Genomic DNA, 23873 nt, shown 5'->3' on the forward strand with positions numbered 1-23873 from the left:
CAAGATGTATATTTTTTTCAGTACTCTTAAAGCACTCTGAACCTTTCAACAGGTGCAGAATATTTACAGGTATCCAGTGCTCAAATCATAATAGACTGTAATTTATTTTATTTCACCATCTATTAAATATTTAACAAGACTGTAATAATTAAAATGCATAACAAATTAAATCTTTCCTTAGGCTAAAGCGTGGGACACTGATTCATGCAGTTGAACCAAGATAGATTAGGGAGATACCTTTCATCACTGATGACTCCCCATTTATGATAATTTCTTCAAATAAATGTGTTCTGCTTTTATTAATGAAAAATCAGAGCTAAATGCAATCCCTCAATTAAGACTGTTTAAAAATCCCTCTTTTAATTAGGCAGATATAAATAGGATCATACATACAAAATATAAGCTTCTTTAGTTTATATGCTGGTTTGATAACTGGCTCTTCATTGACATGAGAATTATTTCTGTCCCCAGACATATAAAGAAAAGCTTTGCTACTGAATCTGATAAAGAAGATGCTTCTATTACTAAAAGAACTCTACAGCATCTTAGCATTCTGCTTGGCAAAGCTTTTGCAAATTTGATGGCCTATCAAAGTGTCCAGGGTGGCAGAGCCCACTTTATTTCACATACATCTGATAGAGGTGAATGCAAAGAGCAAACACCAATGCTGTGGCTATAAATTAAACTTTTGCTTTGTTTCATAGTAAGAGCTACTGCTCTTGTGAGACAGATTTACTCCACCACATACTATTCAGCCCCCAGTCAAAACCCACTGAAATGGTGAAAAAGAACTGCAAGTTGTTTTGAAAATTGACAATCTCTACTACTGTGCTATTGTCGCATTCCTTAGGGAAAACGCAACCGAGAGAAAAAAATATGAGTGAACGTAAAAAGAAGGGGAAAAGAACATTAAGGCAGACTCTAAACTGGAATCTCCCACGGGAAACCATTTCTGTAGCATCAGAGCGGCACCTCATCTGTGCAGGATATTCCTGGAGCAAATGGGGAGAAAGCAGAGACAGACAGACATGTGCCACACTTCAAAGTCAGCCCTTGCTGCTGGGCTCGGTGTGAGGAGCGGGTCAGCACTGGCCTGAGCATCTTGCTCACTCTTGGCACTGGTGATCATCACTTGCTGGATCTGAGAGCAGGAGGAACGGCAGACTTTGGGCAGCCACTGGTAAGCCAGACCTTGCTGTGCTTCAGCTGGACTAAAGTGCCCAAGTGCCTTAACAGATCTGCAGTCTGTGTACTTTTGACTGTCATAGAATGTAGTTGCTTTCATTATCTACAGGCATAAATGCCAAGTGGGACTGAGGTCTGCAGCTCTGTTATAAGTGAAATACCTTGCTAAGCACAGTATTAGGATTTTAATTGCTAAATATTGTCCTATCGCAGAGTTCTGTTTCGTGGCGTGGGACTGCGCGTGTATTTAAGGCACAGGGAAAGTCTGGAGGCAGTCACACCTCTGCAGCCAGGGACTCCTCAGAAAATTCAGTGACCAGTCGGCGGGTGCCGAGGCAGAGGGGTGAGTGTCCATTTGTCCATCCCTAGAGCCACCGACGGCTTCTCCCACACGCCAGCTCGACGAGATTTCCTCCCACGTTCGGCTGGCTGGGAGCAGATCAGCCGGTGGCTCGGATTGCCCCGCTGAGAAACACGCCTCTCATCCCGGCATTCCTGTTGGGACAGTGTGCGAGCCCCGGGGCCGGGACAGTGTGCGAGCCCCGGGGCCGGGACAGTGTGCGAGTGGGACGGTGTGCGAGTGGGACGGTATGCGAGCCCCGGGGCCGGGACAGTGTGCGAGTGGGACGGTGTGCGAGTGGGACAGTGTGCGAGTGGGACAGTGTGCGAGTCCCGGGGCAGGGACAGTGTGCGAGCCCCGCTCCTCGGCCGGCCCCGTCCCAGCGCTCGGAGCACCCGAGCGAGGGAGCGCTACTGCTGCTGCCGGGCTCCGGGGCACTAAAACACGGGGGGTTTTGTAAAGGACGGCGTTTAACACGGGGCCTGGAGCCTGGCCAGCGCCTCGCCTCCGTGCCTCGCAGGGACTCCCCCGCGCCGGGGCGGAGCGGCTGAGTCACCCGCGGAGCGGGGCTGCCCTCCCGAGCCGGGCTGCGGAGCCCCACGTGCCGGGGATTTAAAGAGTTGGGGCAGCGAGCGAGGGCATGCCCAGCAGAGCGGCTGGCAGAGCGGAGCTCGGCGGACATGGGACACCCGTGCCACCCTCAGCGCCCCGCGGGCACCCCCGAGCGCGGCCCGAGGAGGGCAGGGCACGGCGCGGGGCTGCCCGGGGCCCCGCTGCTCCTCCTCTTCGTCCTCATCGCCTCCTCCATTTCTGCTTGCAAAGGTGAGGCTGGTCCCGCTCGCAATCCCTGCCCGCTGTCGCGGAGCTGGGTGCCCGCAGCCGGCCAGCCTTGCGGGCACGGCTGGGCACGGCTGGGCACGGCTCCGGGGCTGGGGCTGGGGGGCTCCTCCCGTATCCCGGCAGGATGACTCTGTCCTGGCAAAACACTCCAGCAACTTGGGGAATAGGCTTTTGTTAAAAGATATTTCATTTTAAGTGTCGTTTACTCTGATTTTAAAAGGTAAGAAAAGACGTGAAACAACATGTGTCACAAAATTGCAGGGCAGATTAGGATCCTCTGGCAGTCATTCCAACCTGTAGCAGTATGTATTGGGTGAGGAATCCTGAATGTTGCTATTTTTGTAGCAGGGGGCTCTTGTGAAACATCTAGCGGACTGTTTAACAAACCAGTCACTCTTTTTGACTCTATATTCCTACCTCAGATAGATTAACTGCTTACACCTTGTAAAGTAACGTTACAAAATGATGTGCAAGGACCATTTCTGTTTTGTTTGCATTTTATTTGTGGGATTTGCTCTAGTTGGGAGGAGTCTTTTTCTGCTATGTTTTGTTTTTTCAGTATCAATAACCAAAGAAATCTAATGGCAGCATACTTAATATGTTAAAAATAAGTTCTGAGGATGTGCAAGAGAGGAGAGAAGGAAGAGGAGCACAATGGAGGGCCAGTGGCACACAGTATTTCATCACTGTTCTTTCACAAATGATTGCCAGGAGCTTGTTTAGGGATGCAATAGAGGGAAGAGAAGACGTAAGATGTGAGTCCCAAGCTGTGCATCTGGCATTCTACTGCCTTGAAAGAAGTTGTATTTCTTAAAGAGAGCAGAATTGAAGGAGAGCAAATATGCTGTGGACAACGTTGATTTTGTAGAATGGTTTCCACCTCCGCATTCCCTTTAAATAGTACTCTTTTCTTCAACAGCACATTTTCTTCAACAGCACATGCTTCTATCTCTCCCCCTCTCTCCCCCTCTCTCCCCCTCTCTCCCCCTCTCTCCCCTCTCTCTCCTCTCTCTCATCTCTCTCTTGCCTTCTTTTTTTTCCCCTTCCCCCTATGGTTATGGTGTATATTACAAAAAAACCTTACTGTTTCACTGTGTACGCTGTTGTGGAAATTAATGAAGTCCTGTAGGTACTGCAGCCCTGTTCTGGATGGGGTGATGAAGGAACACTCCTCAACCTTTGGAGGAACACAGTCCCAGGTGCACAAAACAGATGGGATTGCAGGTGAATGAAATGTTTCCGAATACGTAGAAAAGGGTAAAGGAAAGTGAGGGAAACAATTTATCTTCTCTGTCCAGAAGTTTATGGTACAGGCCAAAAATAAAGGAGAAAGTTATGATATTCAGGCTTTCCTGCTTGTTGCACTAATGCACGCAAATGAATTTCTTTAGGTCTCCCTGAAAAGCCTTGGGAACCAGTCAATGGCAGAAGCAGTGTTCAGAGATAGGCAGGCAATGCTTTGGTGGGGAAGGTGTTCTAATTTGAAATGTTGCCCTGTTCCACTCTTTTAACTAGGATACTAATGCCAGGTAACACTCCAGTTTGAATACAATAATTTAAGAGCAGAAAACAACATAAGACAACTGTAGCACCTTTAATTTATTTGGCATTTCTCTTTGAAATGAAACAAAAATTTGGAAATCAGTTTACTTGTAATGTGAACAATTCAAACAATTTTTTTAAAAATCCCACTTCTATATAGTGTGAAATTAAGAGCCCCTCTATGGATGCAAAGCAAGCATCCATAATAATTAGTCACCTTAAGTCAGTGCCAGTACAAAAATGTGGTTTTGAAATCCATCCTGTTCCATTAATGCCTGGAAATAACTACTGTTGTGATTATTGTTATTAGGGGCAAATGTAAAACAATTAATATGATGGCATTTATTCCCTGCTCACTGGACATTCTCTCTAGGTCTCGAGGTGCAGCACCAGTTTCCCTCCCATGGGAGTTACAGCACATCCCCTCACGGACACCATTGTGTGGTGTCTGACACACTCACAATTTGGGGATGCTCGTTTCTGCTATTGACAGAGACTCTAACAGTGCACTACTATCAGAAATACACTGCCAGGTAAAATAACAAAGGGGTAAGAGGGATATTCTGGAAGGGATGCTGGGACAGTGACTTCCGTGCCTGCAGCCTGAGTGGGTAGAGATAAAGAAAGGAGCTCCCCCAAGTTAAGCACAGCTTCACTGCATCGTTATGCAATTAAGAACACATTTAATCTACTGAGGGACAAGCTTTTCCACGTCACATATGCAAGACAGAGGAAACAAATCCAGTTACAGATGTACTGTCTATCACCTTGTCAAAACAACATGTTTGTATCACGGACACTATTTATATGCAACCACACATTACGTAGTGCATGTTCAATTCTGCAGCTGTAGCACGCAGGAAGGCAAGAAGTAGAGTCCAGATCCTCAACTCACAGTGCATGCACTGGAGGTGAGCAGAGCTCAGAAAACTCGAGGTGGTAGGAACTGGACTGTGATTTTCTGAGCAGGTCTCAGTGAGACCTAAGTAGCTTCCACACTGTTTGTTGTTCAGACATGTGAGTGTCGATATCTGCTGTGAACTTGTGATAAAGCATCCTGCTGTGTTGCTGAAAGAGAGCAGGGAAAATCTACCAGACAAACCACAGAGCACCCAGGGTCACAGACTTCCTTGGACCAAGCAGCTCTCCGCCTTTGCAGTTAATAGTTGTGCTAGATATGTCTGACATGGGACACTTACACAAATGACCTTTGCTGTACAGCATTGCTGAGCACAGTTTGTGCTTCCAGGTGCACCAATGCCATCCCAAGCACTCGAATCAGATGAGGATCTGCAGCTGTTGAAAGAGGTAAGCATCATCTGCCATGTGGTATTCTCCCATTTCTTCTGTGCCCATCCTTGCTACAGTCCCACCTCACTATCCAAGGTTTCTCTTGCACAGAGTTCAGCTGTGTTTTCTTCCAGTATGTCTTCCTGTATGTCTCCTATCCTGGCATCAGCAAAGAGGTGAAATATCCAATTTTCTGGGTATTCTGAACAGTTGCTTCAGAAGGATGTTGGGACTAAGTGCTGAGATGTCATTGTGAGAAGATATTGTTTTGTCTCAATGGAGAGCCATGTTTGAGAACTGTCAATGACCAGGCAGACACTGTCCCTGGGAGCATCACAGTGTTCCTCACATCTGGTAGATTTATAGTCTGTACATGATACTCAGGAATTGTTTCGACTTATCCTGTCTTGCTTCTTGCATCCTCTGCTCAGCACACAAGGCTGGGACACTGTTCAATCCTATCCTAGCCTCTCAATTTACTAGTCAAAGGACAGTGTACTGTGTCAATTAGCCCCTCTAACATGTGGCTGCTGATTGGTATCATAACTTCCGCCCTCATCTCTGAAATGAGCGTTTGTTTTGACTCTGGAGTGTGACGCATGTGTTAGCACAGGCTCTTCCCTGCCCTTTGGGAACAGATGGAGTGGCAGGGCATGACATGTGGAGAGGGTTTATCCTGCAACTTGCATGCCCTGGTGTTGCTGCAACTGTCAACTATTGTGTTGACATTTAATTTAATAGCTTTTGATAACATTGGAAAATAAGTGACTCATCACAGGGGCAGATGCAGAGAGTAAATTTCTTCTGACTGAGACCATTACAGGAGACATTCTGCTTACTGTCATCTCCCCACAGTTCATATTGGACATAACTTGGGCATAGTGACTCAAAACCTAACCTATTCTAGACTGGCACCTGAATGAGCCCTAGGGATGTCGTTCACCTGGGAAAAAATGGTCTCTTGGGGAGTAAGAACCCAATAACTATAAGGAGTTTTTGAAAGTTAGTTATTTACATTCTGAATTTAAAAAGCTGTTTTATACGTTTCTGCATGTCTTGATAAGATTTGTTAGCTTTAAGATTTGTCCCTGTGGTGCCTGGAAACCAAGACAAAGGTCCTGTTGATTTCAATGAAGAAAACAGTATGCATAAGATACTAGATATTGTAAAGTTTTGCAATAGAAGCAATGTAAAAGCTACCATTAGAACTAGAATTATGCTGGACTGGAGAGTGTCTAAAGAAAGATAATTAGATATATATTTATATACCCTAAATCAACCTAGTTACTCACCCACACTAGGTCACTGAGGTTTCATAAAGTGCAAGTAAGTAATAATTCTTCCCTCTTTGCTACTTTACTAGTGGATCATTGAGAAAAAACCCTGCCTCTAAATAAACCTGGTATGTTCCAGGAATGGCTCTGAGTTTATAAATCTGAGAACTTTGTCACTAAGTATTTTGTTTCATTACTTGGCTCTTACTTCCTTTGTTTCTTTATGTTAATTAACCAACTTGCAATCTTCTACCCTCAGGCCACATTTCTGATACAGGAGAGAAAATTTTGGAGAAGTATAAATATAGAAACTATTAAATTTTTGAAAATGAATTAACAGAAATGGTAGCTTTTCCTCCATCCTTGCTTTGTCTGCAAAGGTTTTAGCTGAAAGATACAGTTGTGTTGAACAATTGCAAAGCAGTCTCTGGCTTGTTCTGCTACTGAACTATGTTAGTTCTTTGTGTCAAGTAAATAAACAAATAAAACCCAAGCACAAACAATCCCCAAGAGGAAACAGCCCTTTCTTTAACATAAGCTTCCAAAATTACTTCAGCTTGATTTTATCTCATTCATTGCTGACTTCTTCCTCTGTACTTTCTGACTCTGAAAGTAGTGAAGCTGAGCTAACGCACTCAAACACGTGTAAGATGAAGGAAAAAAAGAACAGAGAGGATGTGTTACTAACAAAACCTATTTGAAAAGGGAATCCTGTGAGCTATTAGTTTTTCCACTATATCTGCTAATGCTTTTTCATAGATTGTCTCTGGAGAAATGAATCATCTCTTGTTCTGAAGTGTTCAGATAAGCACTATTTTTTAGATTTCTTTTTTCCTTTAATGTTTTCTTTGCTAATGCATGTTGCTTAGGGCTTTTTCTCTATAAAAAATTTGCAAGAACAATTGCATTGCCTGCTCTATCAAAAAAAACCCCCAAACCACTATGTTTTTGAAAGCCTATAAACAACATGAGTGGCAAAAATATTTTTTCGTCGAACACTAACAAATATTACATGGAAAAAAATAGCATATACTGATTGAGATTACTAGGATACAACTTTGAAGTTACTTAATAAAATTGTAAATTGCTTTTTGCCATCATTATTAAACTGTGCAACTTCATTTGCAGTGCTGGAGACTTTTCCTTACAGAATACTCCAAGCTTTCAGCGCTGGTAATATTATTTCTCTGAACTCAAATACCTGTTATTCCATTTCTTATTCCTTCTCTATTAATAACTCCAGTAAAAATTAATCAGTTCTTTCATCTTGGAAAAGAGACAGAAGGAGGATGTAATTAATACAAGGTTACGAACCTTAGGGAGAGGATGGGCAGGAATCACTTGTTTGGTACTTCCAAGACCATGACAGCATGGAATGAAGACAGCTTTGAAAAGACTGGTGTAGACAAAGAGTAATGGTGCTTCACACAGTGTTGGGAAACTTCTGGCACAAATTGAGTGGTGTGCATAACATGTGCCAGCACATCTCATAATCACTCAAGAGATGCATGTGTCATACACCTGTAGGGATGCCATAATCCAATTGAAAGAGCTGTGTTTGAGGATTGAACCTTGAATGCCTTGCCTTAGTTTTGTTATTTTCTTCACAGTTTTGTATAGTTCAAAGATTTTGCAGAAGAGATTCAAGTTCATACTTCATGCCCCATATGCTTACAATTATAACTTAAAATATGACTTAGTCTGAGAAGTTTGCAGTTAGGAGGAGTATGTGCTGGGTACAGAATAAGAGTCACAGATACGTATGTTTGTTGAGATAATGCAAATATAAGTTTGTTGCTGTTGTTTTCTTTATTTTTTTTTAATATGGTTAAGGCCCTTTCCCCCTTTAAATGCAAGGTATTTAATGAATGGACCTATAAGGATGTCTTACAATAGGCAAGCTTGCCATGCCATTAGCTGCACTTACACTTACCTTTTTCTGAAAATATGCATGTTTCCCTTGTTTTTATTACTATGACTTCCTAAAAAACTGTGTGAACTCTTACAGATAGATGATGCATGTTCTGCTTACCTCTCCACAGATTCGCAGCCTCAGGTGAGTCAGACAGAGGTAACTCTACTATTTGGATACTGTTTGCTATATGTAGTAGAATTGGAAGTGTGATATCTGAGTTCCTGTTTTCTTTGCATTAGGTATCCAATACACTGGAAGAACTTTGTTTTTTGATCATGGGATTTCTCCAGAAACCACAGGTAACACACACAAAAGGCTGCTTAGCATTTTTGAAGCCTGATCTCTTACTGTGCCATTGTCTACAATGAATTCTGAGGACCTAGTATGCAAAGTGTCATTCAGCACTGGAAGTACTTCTATCAGTTTTTACTCTGAAATGCCATGTGCCAGAATGTAACACCTTGTAAAGACAACAGGGATACATCAACCTTTTGAAAATTATCTCCAGGTTGAGTACAAAGTGTTAGGTGTTTTTATTGCTCTAGACTAGAAAAACTATGAATTCTCAACAGACAAAGAAATTTACTTCAGAGAGTAAATCTCCTAAGTAAAGGAGATGAACAAGGGAACATCTGCTAAACACATCTAACTCTTCTAGGGCAGAGTAATCAATGCTCTCCACAGAGTTTGAAATGATTAGTTAGATTGATAAGCAAAGGCATGCAATACTTCTGCCAAGGAAGAAGGATATTTCAACCCAGTGCTGAAAAGATTATGTGTTTAATCAAAATTACCAATTGTTCTTTTTATTTTAATGAATAAAAGCCTTTCTACCAACTATTATTCCCACAGGATTTAGATGAGAAAGACAACACAAAAAGGGTAAGATGTCTATATATGTCCTACAATCACACTAAAAAAGGCAAGAAAATCTTAAAACTGTTGCCCTGCTTTGTAGTAAAACCCCCTTTCTTTTTTTTTTTTTTTTTTTGAACAGTTCTTATTTCATTATTCTAAGACTCATGACTCGGGCAACTCAGACATCATGGTAAGTGGCATAGCCCCTCCTTATGAGTGAGTACATGTGTGCTTGTATGCAAAACCAAGGCAATATTCCTTTTTGCAGTATAGCAAAAATGAATATTGCCAACTGTATAGCAAGCTCAGAACTGGGAGTTGCACGTTTACAGTACAAAAGGGGTTTTAATAATATGGGAGAGGATGATCAGTACTGTACAGTTGTGGAAAAAAAAATCTAACAAACTCACCTGAACATTCATGGAATCCAACTGAATCTTAATCTTGCAGTTTCAAATTTTAAGAATGAGAACAAATACTTTTTTTGGGTATTGGAACGTAGCACATGCAGTGATACAATGTGGACTTACAGGACCTGAGAACATGACCATAACTATTAGATACTCTTGAAAGCATTTTTATTAATTTTTAATTACACTGTATTAATTCATTTGCACATGTCATAAATATTTAGAATTAAAATAGTATTTAAGTCTCACTTGGACTTTGGATTATATTTTGAATGAAAAATATAGTTTAAACCATGACCAAGAATTGTTGCTCTAAAAGTATTCTCATAAACCAACAAGCCAAGTACATGATCCATTCTCACTTTTGAGATGCAAACATGCTCTGTTATCTGTGTGCATCTATGCACCACAGGATTTTGAGAGAGTTAAACATATTCATATTTTCTTGTTTCTTAACAATCATTCTTACATGCCAATGTCCATTTTTGCCTTGTTCTTTACATTTCTTCAGAAGCATGTGGTGTGTTTCCTAGAAAGTGACATTGCTCATATTGGTGTCAATGTTTTCATGCTACAGCAGCTTTGGAGGCTTTAAAGGCAATTAAGGCACAGTGAAATGAGCTATTTCTGCTGCTGCTCCTGCTTAAAATTTACTGCACTCCACTGCACTGTCCTGAATACCATTGCTGCTGCTCCCAGAGGTCACTGCTCTCTCACTTTTAGTTTAGCTGTTCAGATGACAATTTTCTAGCCATTCTCAGAGATACTTACTTAGGTGAGATCCATCATTCTCACCTTTATAAATTCTCTCCACTGGCTGCAAGACAGAGCCCAGGTGGACAGCTGGGATGTTCATTAACTACTTCAATCACAGCAGATTCCTACTTTTTTTAGGTATTATGATCCTATATTGCTTACCTTAGGCAGATAGCACAAAATTGGCTACAAATAAGCAAATTCATTTACTTATTAAGTAAATGAATTTGTTGGTAACTCTGGTTACTTCATATATTATAATTCTCTTAATTGCATTACTTTTCAAAGAAGTATTGTAGCAAAAATGCATTGTTTTTTAAATTACATTTATATGAGTGGAAGGTTTAAATTGGTTAATGGAACACAGGTTTTTTACACTTTAATTTTTCCTGTGGACCTCTCTCCAAAATCCCACATAGCTGTGTTTTTCCAGGGTGAGCACTTAGGCTGCACACAATGCCACTGTGCATAATTAGACTGTCTGCAAGCTAAAAGTGTTGTTGAACACAAGGAATTTCATGATCAGAGCTTAGATAGAGTGACCAGTGCCATGGTTACAAATGTCCCTTGAGAATGGATTTCTACTGTACACTGTTCTTCAGCAAAAAATAATTTTTTTTTTGTTGCCATTTATTTTGAAGTAAAATGAACTTCTCAGCACAACAGAGGTTGAAGATGCTAACTTCTATAGTAGAAAATTGCAGAAGTGTTAGTAGAAATACTGTATGGCAATATTCTCAATACCACTCATAGAGACTGAACAAAGTTTGAATAATTCCACGAGTCTGTAAATGGTTCTTAACTTTCAGTTAGCAAAGGTGAGGATACACAGCTTTTCCCTCCATCAGTCTGTGTAGTGTAAATATAAATGTTGATTTCTGTTTGTTGTCAAGTCAAAATTTTTAAAAAATAAGTTTTTCAATTAATCAATTTCTCAGTCTTCAGTCCTTTATTGGTGCATGTTTGGTCCATGAGTCAATATTGCAGAAAGAGACTTTTTGTGCATCATAAGGGCCAAATTCCACTGTTGCTCATGTGTGTGTGTTCGTGTCCTCTCAGTCATCTGTCCTGCATCCTTTACTGCAACTCGTTCCTCAGCTTAATGAGAGAAGACTGAAGAGATACAAACTGGACGTATGTAAACTGAAACTCTGCATGCTTATGTTCTTACACTTTGTGATTCATTACCTGTTCTGAAAATGCCCTTGTAGACCTTTCTGCTTATATATTTTGGCTGGTCTACCCAAATCTTGATGTCACAGAATGTGCTTCAGGAAGGGTTATCTTGCTGTTGTCTTTTTTCTTCCTCATATTGGGAAGAACAACAGAAGCTGCTGTACATAAACACATCCACCTCTCTCCCTGGCTAGATAAGGAATTGAAAAGGTGGATGAGTGAAGGAGGAAACATGCTCTATTAAATTCATTATTTCTCCCCAATTTGAAACAGCACCAGATTTTTTCATGGCTTTGATTCCTCTTGAGCCACAGCCTGCCTGATAGAATATGATCTAAGAAAGAAGACTCAAGCACTATTTTGGCTAGTCAATATAAGAGACTGAGCAAAAGACCTTCTAGAGGGTGGGGATTCAAATAAAACTCTAAGTAATCATACATCTTCATGGAGACATATTTTTCTGTGTACATATATACATGCAGGTTTGTAAATAAACTTGCATATTTATTACGGAAGATTTTTTTTTTTTTTAACATCTCCAAACCCTTAGAAGTTTAGAAGGCAGGTGTTACAAAAATGACAGATTGTTAGCTTCAGGTGTTTACTAATACCAAACTTCTGACATGAACTCAAACAAGAACATGTAATCTTTAAGGAGGGTCTGCTTGTAAGAGAAAAATGACATTAACATAAATCACAGTTTCTCATTAGTAATTTTACTCTCTCTGTTCTGGATGAATTTCTTAATCTTGCAACAGCTTCCTATTTTGTTCCTGTTTTCATTTTTTTTACACATTGAATAGAAAAAATAGAAAATATTACATATGAATACCATAAGACTCAAATGGCAATGTACAGAAAAATTTTTACCCTTTTGAAATATAAAAAATTATAGTAGTGATCAGATTATAAATCCAAGATGGGTGTTTCAAATGCAGATAATGCTAGAATGACAATAGAAATAAAAATCATACAGATGTTTTATGTACAATGCTATATGCAATGAATTGAAGTCAGAATTAGAATTAAGACTCAAAAATTATGTATAGTTTAAACTCTACTTCCTTTGAAAGCTTCCCTGGATTGAATCTACTTCTGTAGCTTGGAAATGATGGGAGTCATCCTGTTTTACACAATTCTCACAGCATTAGCAGAGAGCAGGTGTGATTCCTTTCTATGACACTTCACCTTATGATCACTTCACCAAGAGATCACAGCAACCCAGTTTTTAGTTGGGAAATACCCCCATTGCTAGATAAAAGCCATCTTCATTTTAATGTTCTGGTAAGCATAACACTAAAACTATTTTGTTTCTCAAGTGTACTGTCTCCCCATCTGCAGGGCAGACACATCACTTCTCTCTGGTGCCAACAGAAGCAAATAAAACACTGCGATTAAGCTTAAGATTCTCTAATCATGAAGGTCTCATTAAAGCAACTGGATACTTCATGCTTTGTACTTCTTGCATTTAAATAGAATTTCTATTGTCTTCATCATTTGTTAGCCTCCTTGCTATGTGGATCAGCAGGCAGCTGTTTCACCCTGTGTGCAGTGTGGACAGGATAGACTATCACAAGTACTGCTCTTTGGGACTTAATGTGAGAGAGGTTGTTACGGCACATCTTTGGGAACAGTCTGGAGTTCATTCCTGGGAGAAGCCCAAGCATTTCTGATATTTAAACTTTGCATTTAAACTTTGCATTTCTGATATTTAAACTTTGTATTTTTGTCCTCCTGCAAGATGCAGACAGTAACTCTCTCTGTAGAGACCACTGTCATGAAGGCAGTCTTGTTGTGCCTGGGGAGTGAGCCCTGGAAAGTCAGAGGCAAAGGCTGTTCCTCATTTCTAGTGCCATTCAGAAGCAATCTGAGCTGATCTAAAACTTCAGGTGGAATTTGTTCCACCTGAACATTCATATGTTCTCTTCAATTTCTACATGACAACATAAACTTTGTGTTACTGACATGGGGAAATGCACATAAAGCATTTAGGGAGTAAGACCTTAAGTAGTACTGAAGAAATATTTTTTATATATACATAAACAACCTCTCAGTATGTATTAATTTACAGCTGTAGATGTAATTTAAAATACTTTTTTCTTCAGGAAGAACTTCAAGGACCTGGAGTGATTCAAAGCAGGGGCTACTTTTTCTACAGGGTATGGTTTGTTTAATTTTTTTTCCTTTTTTTTTTTGTGGTGAGAGTTAAAAAATAAAAAAAAAGTAGAGCAATAACTGAATTACAGGAAGATTTACTGTGATTAAGGATACTTTTTTCAGTTAGACCATTCCACCCTACAAGACATCTCCAGGTCTGCTCCTGACATTTTCTTATATTAAAATAAAGGCATTGCAGGAATTTTAAAAAAATCATATTCCTAGGTTTGTGTATACATGAGACCATTCTGTGCCTTAAAAAGTCATTGGTTATTTTGTATCTATTTGTCAGAGAAAGTTCTAGAAAATATGGCATCTTGGAAAATCTTCGTAAAGCATTGTTCAGCAGGGTATGTTTGCACATGATATAAATGATATAATGATATAAATGATATAAATATGATTCCACCCTTACACATTATGCTAGGTCTGACCTTGCCATTTTCCTTCTGTTTTGACCAGTAAGGTAAGAAACTAGATACAGAAATTCTCATGAGACTGAGTTCATCATGAGAACATCTACTGTGTTCATCTTTTACCCCATAGAGCCTTTTTACTTCACTTTAGCAAAATTGAGAAGGTGGCAATCAGACTTTCTGGCATTTCTGCTTAAATAAGAAAGTGGCTGATAACTTTAAATAAAAATGTGGCTAGGATTGTACTCAATGATTCTAAAGGCCTTTTTGCAAACTAAATTATTCTATAATTCAAATGAAAAGACCAGAGATTTGTATGGTTATATTTCTTATGTATCAGGCTTGGATTCTTAGAGTTGTTATGACTCGCCAAATTTATGGGTAATATTAATATTGGTGCATTCATGCTTCCAGAGTAAAAGGTAAATCCATATTAAGCCCAGGAAGAAATTTTTATCAGATTTAGTAGAAGTTGTATCAAGTCCCTCACTAGTACAAAATATTTCTGAAAAACACTACAGTGAAAAGAGAAAAAGTCCTTGCCTATATCAAAGAATACAGTCTAAAAAGAAAATCATTGAGAGTGACATGTATTTGTTGGTTAATAGCAACAGGCACTTATAATGAAATAATTACAACAATCAGAAAACACATTTCAAGAAAATGCAAAAAGAATAAGGATTAAGATCTCTTGAAGTGACTTCTTATGGCTTTCTCCCCCTTATAAACTCATACAAGATAGAAAATTCATTCCTCAATTGATATGCAGCAAATTTTAGTGTGTAATTCTCCGACCGAGGAAGATACAGATTAAACAATAACTTATCTTAGGTCTATCTTTGACAATAATCACAATGACACTGCTGAGAAATTCACTAATTTCTATACACACCAAGTTGTCAGGGGTTTTGTTACTTAATTCTGTCAGTTTTACAGAATATATAACTTACTAAATATTTGTCTTTCAGCCACGTAATGGAAGGAGATCAGTGGGTTTTCGCTAAGGAGGTATTTATTTAATGCTTTTGATCATGATCTACATGTAAATTAGTTCATTTTTATCCAAATAGACCACAATATTTTTGTTGAGAAGTTGTCTCAGAAAGACTTTAACTGTGTAATTGGCTTAGATTTCCACCCACAAACTTTTCCCAGATGTTAAATACACTTAGATGTGTTAATTACACTTCAGATGAATTGAACAAAAGCTGTAGGTATTCAGTTCCCAGAACAGAGAGCACAGATGTGTTTCAGGCAGCAAGAAATGGAAAATATCCCACATTTGTAAACAATTTGGAAAGTACTGATGATGACAAGTTCCTTCCTAAGAAGAACTTACCTGTCAAAAGAATGCTGAGAAGTAAACTGACATCCTGAAGGTAACTCCCTAATCTTGAAAAGATAAAAAACTCACACTGAAATGGAGTGCAAACTTCAGGATTTAATTTCAATGCCTGCAACTATCTGGAGAGATGTAAAAATGTAGACCAATACTATGTATTTTCTAATGTATTTTATTCTGCCATCATTTTTAAGTGTTATATCAACTTAGAGTTATACCAACAGCTAATGCTCTATCTTATTTTTCAGGATTATAGATTCCTGACTTAGAACTAAAACTGCAGGAATGCTGAGTACATGGACATACTGTTTTCCTTACAATAATTATTCATTATTAATGTACAATTAGAAATCACTCGAATGTAAATATTCTTAAGCCAGAATCTGTTAAGAAGGTCTTTACTATCTTGATTATATTAAAAGCATATTAAAAGTATTTGTTTCCTAGTGTTATGATGTTCACAACCTCATGTAATTCAACTGTAAAGAGTCACTGTTTGCACACAACAGACATTGCCTCTAACAACCCTGTTAAGCAAATTTTCCCTTCTAAATAAAGACCCTCAGCCAGACAGTTGTTTTAATGAGAATGTTTGCAATCAAGACTCCTGTGTTTTTTCCAGAATATGTTGTGATTTGTGTGTTTCACCATCTCAAAAAAAAAAAAAAAAAAAAAAGGAGAATTCTTTTCCCTTAATAAAAGGAACCTGAACAAGTTGCACGTTTTGAAGAAATATTGTGACTTTAATTCAACTAAAATATAATGGCATTCTTTTTTAGCTATTAAGAACACAGATGCATGATGGTTCTCGTTTGGAAGAAGACTTAATTGCAAATGGGGTCACAATTCACTTGAAAACTCAAGTGCTTTTGATGGAGACTGAAAGAAACTCTACTCAGAAGCACAAGTTACCCCTTACAATCTTCCCAGCTCTTCTCTCCGAGTTTATTTTCACACCAAAATTGTGTTAAATTATGTTGTTGAGGTTGTAATTATATTGAAAGTAACTAATCACTCACAAGGAGATGATCTTTAAGTCCCTTCCAATCCAAACCATTCTGTGCTTCTGTGACTCAATTTAGAAGTGGGCCAAAATTTTTAACATTATATTGACTGGTCATGGTTTGAATTGGCCTCAGCATTACTGCTCCTGCTTCTGCACTTTTGGATGAGCAATAAAACTTCAGAAGGTAGTTGGAAAAATTACGGCCTCGGAGGAAGCCAAATTGAGAAGATCTTTTCCTCTTCTTTCCCACCTGTTTTTGCTCTGCACTTTAATAATTTACTCTTCCTATAACAAAATTTGTTCAATATTCATGGTTTAATTTTAATGATTTTCACTTAGTTATTTTGAAAAAGATCCCGAATTAAACATTCAATGCAGATAGTGACAAGTGGTATGACATCTAACATGTACAGATAATTAACTTACAGAATTTCATAAAGAAGCCAGTCAGTGTAAGGAAGATTACCATTCTGAATTATTAGTAGCAATCCACCCCTGTATTTCTGTATTTTCCTGTATAGTTATAACTAAATAAAGTCCTTTTCCCCCTCTCTCTCTTACCCAGAGTTATGACAAATTTAACTAATTTCTGAAATAAATACATATTTTTCTTTCATTAGTTCTACATTACATCTGCTTATTACTTTTCATGCATTTAAAATGTTTGGTGACTCTGGAGAACAAAAGGTGAACTTCTTTTGTTTGTTTGGTTGGTTGGTTTGGGTTTTTTGTGTTTCTAGTGAAACCATATGAATGAATGAATCTTGAAGAATTAAAGGAAGCTGAAGCTGGCTTTAATGAGACTGATAGCAAAGCTATTGATATGTACAGGTGTGGTGAGAGATATCCATCCAGATTAGCAGTGCACCTGTCACTACTGTACATGCTGTAAAAAATAAACTCAGAATCTGTTGAATAGTAATGTCTGCTGACTCACACAACTGCCTTTTTCTACTTTTTACTCTTTTGACATCAGATAGAACTCCTGATTGCTGTCCTACCTCCTGATTGCAGTGGCACAGAGAAACAGTTTACACCATATTTGGTTTTGATGTTCTCTTAGGGCAAAACTATTTCCTCTGAAAGCTAGATATTTAAAAGACACTGCTGAACAGGCCACAGTGGAAACCACTGTTACACATCCTCACTTGAGCTGAAGATGCACTGGGCCATGGTGTGTTTGGAAGTGTGCTGTGTTTGAAGTGTTGCAGTCTCAACATTTGTCCCAGTTACACGAGTAGAGCTCATTCCCTTTCTGCCTGATTAAAGGGTACTCGCACTCTGCCACACCAAAGACGACTCTGCACACTAAAGACACTTTCTGCTAGTCTTCAGACTGTGCAATGATGGCAAATGTTCAAATAAAGAAGTTCTGAATCCCATTTTCTATCTCCTGTTTTGGATAGAGTTTTCTGTGCATTTCAAGCGAGAAAGAATGGGCAATTGGTTGTGGGTATCCCTTTTCTCTCGTGTGTACAAGAAAAATAGGAAAAAAAAATTTGTGGCTCCAATTTTGTGATAGATAATGTTTTGCATATGGGGTACTTGCCACCTATATGAGGATGGCATGCCATTAAAGAAGAAAACTGTATTTTAGGGCTGGAATCAAACAGTTCAGAGTTTTTAATTGATTAAGTAATTAATTTGACTATTATGAGCAGAATATATTTCTTCTTCTAGCATAGCACTCATTTCCAGTACAATATAGTTTCTAAATATATTACTGTAATAAAAACACAATTTATTATGAATTACTATAATAATTACTATAGTTTAACTATATCCTACATTAAAATTTTTGTAGTGGTGGTAGCTGCAGAACCACAGCATCACAGAACGGGTCAGGCTGGGTGAGAAAACAGTGGGTCACAGGTCCAACACCCCTGCTCCAGCAGGGTCATTCCAGAGTACATGGCACAGGATGGCATCCAGCCAGTTCTTGACTGTCTCCAGTGAGGGAGAGTTCACAACCTCTCTGGGCAACATGTAGCAGGGCACAGCCAGCCACAGAGTAAAGAAGCTCTTCCTCATATTCCAGTGGAACTTCCTGCACATCAGTTTCTGCCCATTGTATCTTCTGCTATTGCTTGGCACCCCTGACAAGAATTTGGCTTGGCTCCATCCTCTGACACCCTCCCTGCAAATACTTACAGACTTTGACGAGGTCCTGTCAACAGGTCCCCTCTCAGTTTTCTCTTCTTGAGGCTGAACAGGCCCATTCCCTCAGTTTTTCCTTATAAGAGAGATGCTCCAGACAATAAACTCGTGTGGTTTTAAAAGCCAGCAATGGATCCCTAATAAACAGCTATTGTGTTTGGTTTGCAGGTCCCCTCTCAGTTTTCTCTTCTTGAGGCTGAACAGGCCCATTCCCTCAGTTTTTCCTTATAAGAGAGATGCTCCAGACAATAAACTTGTGTGGTTTTAAAAGCCAGCAATGGATCCCTAATAAACAGCTATTGCATTTGGTTTGCCTCTTATTCAAAGTAGATTTCAATGACTTTTCTATTTTTTACCTCAGGAAAATGTTCATTTGAAGTTTACATTGAAGGAAGGCACAGGGGAGACCAAATCAAGTCTATAACTACCTGAATGGAGAGTATAAAGCAAACAGAGCCAAGGTGTTTCCAGTGGTGCCTGTGACAGGACCAGAGGATGTGGGCACAAACTGAAATGCTGGAGTTCCTTCAGAATACCAGAGAACACTTTTTTACTGTGAGGGAGAACAACTGAAATGTTGCACAGTCTTCTCCCTTGGTGTTGTTCAGAAGCTGTCTGGAGATGGCTCTGGACAGCCTGCCCAAGGTTGATGCTACTTGAGCTGGAGGGTTGAATCAGGTGACCTCTCCTCCAAGCCCAGCCAGGCTACAATTCTGGAAACCTGTGACACACAGCACACTGTTCTTAGGCACAACTGGGGCACAATCAACCTTATTCAACTATTTAAGAGGACTACACCAATCATTTTACTTACAGTGCCATACAGAGTCAATGTGCTTATGAATTTGGGTTCAGAAAACTTTGGCACCTTGTATCCACTTCAGCAATTGTTGCTTTACCCGACATTCACATGCAGATTTTTGTACATAATTTACAAGTTACTCTGCTGAGTTCTGCCCAGCATTGTATTGTAACTAATAAAAATGAGGCATGAAGTTTACAAAATATAAAGAAGCTAATGTGATCAGAACATTTTCTCTATCTAGATTCTACCTGTACTTACTGCTGTGGAATTGTTGAAATGACTAAAATAATTACAGGACTAACACAGTGTATCTAGTAATGTACTCTCAGAGAAAGAAAATAATTCACATAAATATGTGGAAATTGTGAACCAAAACTATGATGTACTGTTGCTAGAGTATAATAGCATTGCACATTTATTAATTTTTTAAATTTTCTTTTTGTGAAAAGCAATTCCACAGTGGCTTTCAGTTAATTAATAGCTGCTTTTAGTTCATCAAGTTTCAGTAAAACATTTTCCTTTTCTACCTTGCAAGTATTTTTATAGACGAAGACTGCCATCTACTGATTTTATATTTCAGTTTTCATTAATTATTTTAAAACTGTCTGGTAAATACTAGTATAAGTACTGTAATTCCTCCTTAAACTAGTCTCATGTTCAGAATCACACAAATATTTAGTACCTGCTCTAATTTTTTCTTGCTTCATCTCAAATTATAATTATAAATGCTTGTACAATTTGTTTGTTACTCAAGTTTCCCAAATCTGATATTGATGAATTAAGAAAATTAATTTTAATGTTACATTATTGAATAAAGATTGGCATAGATACCTTTCTATCTCTAAAATTTTAAGACTACCAGCTCAAGAGTTACTTAAATAATTTAAGTAATTGAGATGCACTAGATATTCTTTTAAAATGCATTAAAAACATTCCAAAGATGCTTGCTATTATTTTTATTTTCTAATTAGGCAGTAGCACTTGCAGGAATGGAAATGTCTTCAGAGGAGGCAAAAGTATGTGAAGCTAAGAGAAAGTTGTGGAAAGCACTATGCAAAAGAAGCATATAAATGCTCCAGAGGATGTTTAGGTTATAATTAATCTTTATTGGTCAAACATTCTTGCATAAGATGTAGAATATTTCAATACAAAGAATTGAACTGGTAATTAAAAAAAAATCTAGAAAAATTAAAAATAAGAGACTAATGAGATAGCAATTTTTTGGAAGCAATGGAATCATAGAGCATCTGACCTACTCGATTTGTTAATTCACTTTGTGAGAGTCAATTGTTCACTTTTGTTCAAACACATGAAAGACTTATTTTGCTGCGCATGCTTATCACCATGTGTGCAACCTTACTGAGATCTCTGGGTTTCACTAAGAAAGTGGTGTCCACTCTTTGCAGGTTCTTTTCTCAGCAGGAGTGGTCTAACAGGATTATTCTACCTTTATTTCCCCTTTGACTTGAACAAATCAAAAGCCTCTCAGGAAAAGTCTCAGTTATGCAAACTGAGGAAATCTTGTTGGTTTATCGACTGCCCAGTAAATTCTCTAATGGTAGCAGAAGTTGTGACAGGATGCAGCAGAAATGGCAAAGGACTCCCATGATTAGTTCTGTGTATGTTAGCAGTTCTATTACATGTTTTTGAAAAGCACTGAGAACTAGTACAGAATGTTTAATCATTATTTAGATTCAGACAAGTTTCCTCTTTTCCTTCTTTTCAGGTTTTTTTGGGAGGGAGTTTATTCTCAATTGTCAGGAATCAAACATTTTTTTCCAGAAGCAAAAGGAATAGGACAACCAAATGAAATTGTTAGAATTACAGTAATTTAAATTTCAAAATCGGAAGAGAGAAAAGAGTAGCCTTTCTTGATTTTCATTTGATTTGTATAATGGAGAACCAATTCTGCATTTTACCATTGCATAGATAAGGACCTGAGGAAACTTGTAATCCCTTAGGAATGAGTATGTGTATCCCCAAAATCTCTCATCATTACTAACAAAACTGGCTCACCTGCCTTTGACCTCCAGGGTCCACAGGCCACATCAGCTGATTTAACTTCAGTCAGACACAAAAGATCCTAATTGCTCAAAAGGCTGCAGGGGAACAAGAGAAATTCTGTTCGTTTTGGTGTTTTCTGTGTCTGTGTTTCTTCCTCCATTGGTTTGATTTTGGGGTTTATATAGATTGTATTTTAAATCGTAACTATGAAAATAATGAACATGGTAAGGCATGGTAAAAATAAAAATATACTAAAGTTTCCCTGATGTTACTTAAGGAGTGGAGAAGTATTTAGTGTTAAACTAAGATCTAGTTTAAATAAAGTAAAATGTATGTTACAGATTCAAAACTGTCATTTAAACTCTACAATGGACAAAATCAGTTTTAAAAACTTAGTGAGGAATGAAACTGAGGCACAGTGCTTGAAGTGTCTGGTAACTTTACTAACATATTCTGTTTACTGTACTGCCACATATTTTTTAATTCAACAGCTCTTTAAATCACAATGATCTAGGAAGAAGCTAAATAAAATTTGTCCTGCAATTCTTATAACACATTAAAGCAGAAGCAGACTATAGGAAAAGGTACTTGTGTTCTTCAAATGCTTTAATAACTTCAGTTATTTTACAAATAATTTACACTAGAAGTGTCATTATATTTCCTTATTCTTTTCTAGTATCCCAGTGTGTTTACTGGTTAATGATCACCTCAACTTGCTGGCCTGAAAGTTTCCAGAAGGCAAGTTTCTCAAAGCCATTGTAAACTCCTGCATTCAGAATTCCAAGGACAGGTGTTTACCCACAATACTTGTATATAAACTGGTGAAATACAAGCAGGTTCATTGGGATAGCTAAATGTGTGGGAAGATATCTGAAAGCACTAAGAATGTTTCTAAATAATTCACGTTATGAAAAATTCTATGTTGTTTGTAATCATTAGATCTCAAGACCACTTCTTAAAGGTTGGAAAGCTATTTGATTCTTTTTGAAGGGAAAAAAGATCTGAAAAAAAGGCCAAGAATTTGTATAGATTTTGTGTAATTCTGTGGTGAGGATATTGCCTAAACATGGGTATTTTGCAATTCCATGGTAAAATATTTTATTGAGATAAAAACATGTATTGCTTGAAAAAAAATTAACTAAGATCACGTGTTCTGACATAAGTTAGTTCAAATACGGTTTTTTACTCCTTTGCTAAGCCTACTGGTGGACACCTACTGGCAGATACCACTGCTGGAAGCTTTTATTTTCCAGATTCAGAGATAACTAGCTGCATTTCAGAGACAATGCCTTATCTGCCACTTCAAACTAGAACGCTAGCTGGTAGTTTTAAATGTAAATAGGTCATCAGGGACTTTAGACACGATTGCAGAGTCCCTTCAAGTATCAAAGCCAGCTGCTGTAAAAGCAGCATTGCCTCCTCTCAGCAGCGAGCCTGAGCCTCCCTCCCGCGCCCGCGGCTGCTGCCAGGGACACACGCGCAGGGTGTGACAGTGGGAGCGACAGGGAAAGGGCCAAACCTCCCCTCTGGTACCCCTGTCTTTGTCCAAGCAAAGTGGCCACACGGTTGTAATTGAAGTCATCAGATGTGACAAAGCAGCAACAAAATCCGAGCAAATCTGCAGGTTAAAACCAGGTGTTTCTGGTGTGGAGTCAGCTATGCTGTGTGGAAGAAAAGGCTCCAGGAATACCAGCCAACCTTACTCTGCAAGGATTATGTGGATTGTGACAGGCTTTCAAGTCCACATCCACTCATTTTAGTATTCTGGAGTGATGTGAAATTTAGTTTCAATGCCAGTTTCCTCAACCAGACCTTCTTTTGAACAGGCCAGCGTGGATCAAAAAGGAACACACTTAAGCATGTGGTCGTTCTGGGGCTCTGAAACAGATTGTGCAGGATGGCAATGGCATTTCTCTAGGAAACATGGCTATAGCTAATGGAAGTGCATTGGAAATTTATGCATTTCCAGCTCAATGCACTCCCACCATTCACCAATTCACAAGAAATCTGCTGCTCCCAATCTGGCATTGTTTAAAAGCTGTGCTGGCGAGTGAATCAGAACTATCATTGCACAGCTAAGTCACTCTGATGTCAAGAACAGAGCAATAGTATTTCTAGGAGAAGAATAGTCTCATAAAACCATCATCTCTAAGCTGGCCTGTTCCTTCAGGATCCTATAAAATAGTGCCAAAAGAGAAGTAGCATTAAAAAAATGACCTCACTTAGGCCACAGCTTTGGCAGAAAATCCCAATGTCTATCATCTGCACAGCTGTGTTGCCTGTTCTGATCTTGTCAAAGAATAATTTGCCAATGCAACACTGCAGTAAGTAGGTGTTATGCCCCTATTCATGCAAGGTGTGAGATAGTGCAGCATCCCTACTTTTTCTGAAGAATTTTCA

General features: G+C 38.7%; 2 protein-coding genes across 5 annotated transcripts; both read left to right on the forward strand.

Annotated features, from left to right (window-relative positions):
- The first annotated feature begins 2038 nt into the window (after positions 1 to 2038).
- On the forward strand, positions 2039 to 17880 carry NMU (neuromedin U). 4 transcript variants are annotated; one of them, XM_005483905.4, is made up of 10 exons: positions 2049 to 2347; positions 5157 to 5215; positions 8480 to 8527; positions 8626 to 8685; positions 9239 to 9268; positions 9384 to 9434; positions 11470 to 11544; positions 13692 to 13745; positions 15128 to 15167; positions 15750 to 17878. In XM_005483905.4, the coding sequence occupies exons 1-9, from the start codon at positions 2206 to 2208 to the stop codon at positions 15161 to 15163; spliced, it is 555 nt and encodes a 184-aa protein (XP_005483962.1). In that variant the 5' UTR covers positions 2049 to 2205; the 3' UTR covers positions 15164 to 15167; positions 15750 to 17878. The 4 variants fall into 4 exon arrangements, with proteins under 4 accessions (XP_014120288.1, XP_014120290.1, XP_005483962.1 ...); XM_014264813.3 differs by lacking the exon at positions 9239 to 9268 and having other exon boundaries at positions 2039 to 2347; positions 15750 to 17880; XM_014264814.3 differs by lacking the exon at positions 11470 to 11544 and having other exon boundaries at positions 2059 to 2347; positions 15750 to 17877.
- Positions 16880 to 22412, forward strand: PDCL2 (phosducin like 2). The gene is given in 6 exon segments (XM_026791565.1): positions 16880 to 16898; positions 17248 to 17338; positions 20441 to 20534; positions 20536 to 20579; positions 22150 to 22299; positions 22301 to 22412. Coding segments are annotated over 6 exon segments (510 nt in total).
- Positions 22413 to 23873: the final 1461 nt, after the last annotated feature.

Source organism: Zonotrichia albicollis, chromosome 5 (genome assembly GCF_047830755.1).
Source record: "Zonotrichia albicollis isolate bZonAlb1 chromosome 5, bZonAlb1.hap1, whole genome shotgun sequence".
NCBI classification, from domain to species: Eukaryota; Metazoa; Chordata; class Aves; order Passeriformes; family Passerellidae; genus Zonotrichia; species Zonotrichia albicollis.

What these genes read in the sequence shown, in the direction of transcription:
- NMU (XM_005483905.4), top strand. Translation starts at nt 2,206, where the DNA reads ATGGGACACCCGTGCCACCCTCAGCGCCCCGCGGGCACCCCCGAGCGC. An exon ending in ATCTGCAGCTGTTGAAAGAG is followed by an intron (nt 5,216 to 8,479) that starts GTAAGCATCATC and finishes GAACTCTTACAG; the next exon opens with ATAGATGATGCATGTTCTGC. An exon ending in CCACAGATTCGCAGCCTCAG is followed by an intron (nt 8,528 to 8,625) that starts GTGAGTCAGACA and finishes TCTTTGCATTAG; the next exon opens with GTATCCAATACACTGGAAGA.